This window comes from Pyxicephalus adspersus, chromosome 4, assembly GCF_032062135.1.
Source record: "Pyxicephalus adspersus chromosome 4, UCB_Pads_2.0, whole genome shotgun sequence".
Lineage (NCBI taxonomy): Eukaryota > Metazoa > Chordata > Amphibia > Anura > Pyxicephalidae > Pyxicephalus > Pyxicephalus adspersus.
The window spans coordinates 73700069-73702585 of NC_092861.1; the positions used below are offsets into that span (position 1 = coordinate 73700069).

The window sequence follows — 2517 nt, forward strand, 5'->3', positions numbered from 1 at the left end:
CAATACAAAATGTGTTTGAATGAGTTTGAATTTGAATTTCCCGCACACGTGCCAACGTCATCGCCGAGGGACACGTACACGCCACGGACGGAGAAGAAGCCTGCCGGCTTCTTCTTTTCCGCCGGCCGGCTTCTTCTTCTCGGAGAAGGCACCCGACGCTGGAGAGGGAGATCGACGCTGGAACACGAACATGAGGCTTGATGATCACAGCGGGACCAGGTAAGTGATCGATAAACCCGAACTTTTCTCACTGTATTTTCATACATAAGAAAAGTTCGGGTTTATCGATAATTGCAATTTTTTTTAACCGGAACCAAGGTTGGGTTTAACGGTCGGGTGGTTAATGGCTTGTCCAAATGTTGTGCAACAAATCTTTAAATGAGCTTCAACATGCTTTTTCTTCAGCAGTGCAGTCTTGCGCAGTGAGCGTACATACAGGCTTTACTTATTGCATTACCTATTGTTTTCTTTGAAATAAATGTAGCTACTAATCCCAGGTCTTTCTGAAGCTCTATGCCACTGATCCTTTTGCTCTGAGACAAACTTTCTGATTATTCCTTGGACTCCACTGTCAGAAATCTTACAAGGGGCACCTGGTAGTTGCCGGTTTTGAGTGAAATTATTCACTTAACAATTTCAGATTATGGCCCAAACTGCACTTACTGGAACATTCAGGAGTTTAGAATTACAACTGTAACCAATGCCATTAGTATGTTTTGCAATAATAGGATTGTGAAGGTCTGAGCTGGCTCTTGGATTTTACCTATTATGGGATGCATATTGTGTGATACCTTCCTAATGAGAAACCTTTTTTTTTTTTTAGGCCACCAATTAGGACTAAACCAACTGATATTAATTTGCACTGATAGGGGTCAGGATTGCTTTCTAAATACGGATTTTCAGCAGCTTCTTTTCTTCATGTGTTCAATACTTATTTCCCTGTACCATTTCAAGTTATTACTCATAACCTAATTTATGATGGTATTTCTTTGCATGTAAGGATTATTTGGGTTGTTAACCACATCTGGTGTAAAATTCATGTCAATAGTCTTATTAGAACTACATTTAAAAAAAACAATAACTATATTTGAGTAACGGAGTGTTCAATACTTAGTTCTCCCACAGTATATTTCCTAGGAGTCATAGCATGCAGTAGAGAAGCAAACCACATCAACGGCATAAAGTAAAATTTCAGTTATAAAAAAAAAAAATTCACTAGACAGACAACCCTAAAAAAAAAAAAAAAAAAAAACACATAAAGGGACCCTTATGAGATTAAATACTATGAAAAGTCTCTATAAGCTATGAAATGACAATATAAACAAAATGGAAACAGAATGAGTATTCAGCAATCCGATTAATAAAAATAAAAAAAGTTACCGATTTCTTATTCCAGGTGGTAGGTTTCTCTTTCCTACATCGGTAGCAGGGTTCATACAGGCAAATAAACGAAAATCTGGGTGACGTACCAGAGGATCTGGATAAAAAAAAATTTAAATATTTTGGAGTAGGTTTTTTTTTTAACTTCATAAAAACTGTTTAGGTCTGGAGGGTTCTGCACCCCACTGACAGGAATTATACATTCTTCTGCACCCCAAACCAGACTTACGCTTGCATTGACCACTTCTGGCTGCATCAAGTGGACCTGTCACAGGAGCAGATATGCTCAATTGGAAATATTGCATTCTCAGACCACATGCCAGACACACCGATACGGTTGTGGAGCTGGCAAATGAAGAAATCACTACTGCGAGATTAGTCAGGGTGGAAAAGGAGTCAGAGCTGCAATCCTTTTTCCAAAAAAATGTCACCCCAAATTGCAAACCACCGATTGTCTCGTTGAGCACATAAGTCTGTAAACATAGCTCCTGTCTCAAACAGGTTTTGTTTTTTTCATTGCTGTTTATTTGTTCCATATAAAGACTTTAAACTTGTTTCATAAATAAAGAATGTTAAAAAATACAGTGCTAGAATCGGAATTTAAATGTATTTTAAAATATACCTTTTGTAGCTCTATAGTAGCATACCAGGCTTGCAACTGCCATTGTCTAGTCCAGCGGTCGAAAACCTTGCGGACCTCACGGACCACTAAATTCATAATTTTAAAACCCGTGGAACATGAATATGATTTTTTTTTTTTTTTTTTAAAAAGATAATACATTTTTAAAATAATGATCAGAGAACTGCCATTTTATTATATAAATGGACCTAATAAATATAACAATTAGAAAAGCTTATGTTATCATATCAAAATCTTTAAAGCATGTTTAATTGTAACAACATTTTTAAGCCGAGACCAGTACCGAGTTTTGATTATCGTGACAGATGAAAATGTATTTTCGCAGAGTGCCCAAATTTTTCTGTGAACCACCAAAATTTTTTCACGGCCCACCGACCATCGGTTGACGATCTGGTCTAGTCTATATATTTATGGTGATTCCTAAACTGAATTTAAGACTTGACACATTTAAAGTAAACCTGTGCCCAGACTTGTAGCCCCTTCCTCCTAAAAAAAAA

The 2517-nt window shown here is 37.0% G+C and overlaps 1 protein-coding gene across 1 annotated transcript in view; it reads right to left on the reverse strand.

The window, feature by feature from the left end:
• MDN1 (midasin AAA ATPase 1) overlaps positions 1-2517 on the reverse strand; it is a 98408-nt gene that overhangs the window by 72000 nt on the left and 23891 nt on the right. Inside the window, 1 exon segment of the mRNA XM_072408636.1 lies at positions 1381-1477. Coding sequence (XP_072264737.1) covers positions 1381-1477 — 97 coding nt within the window.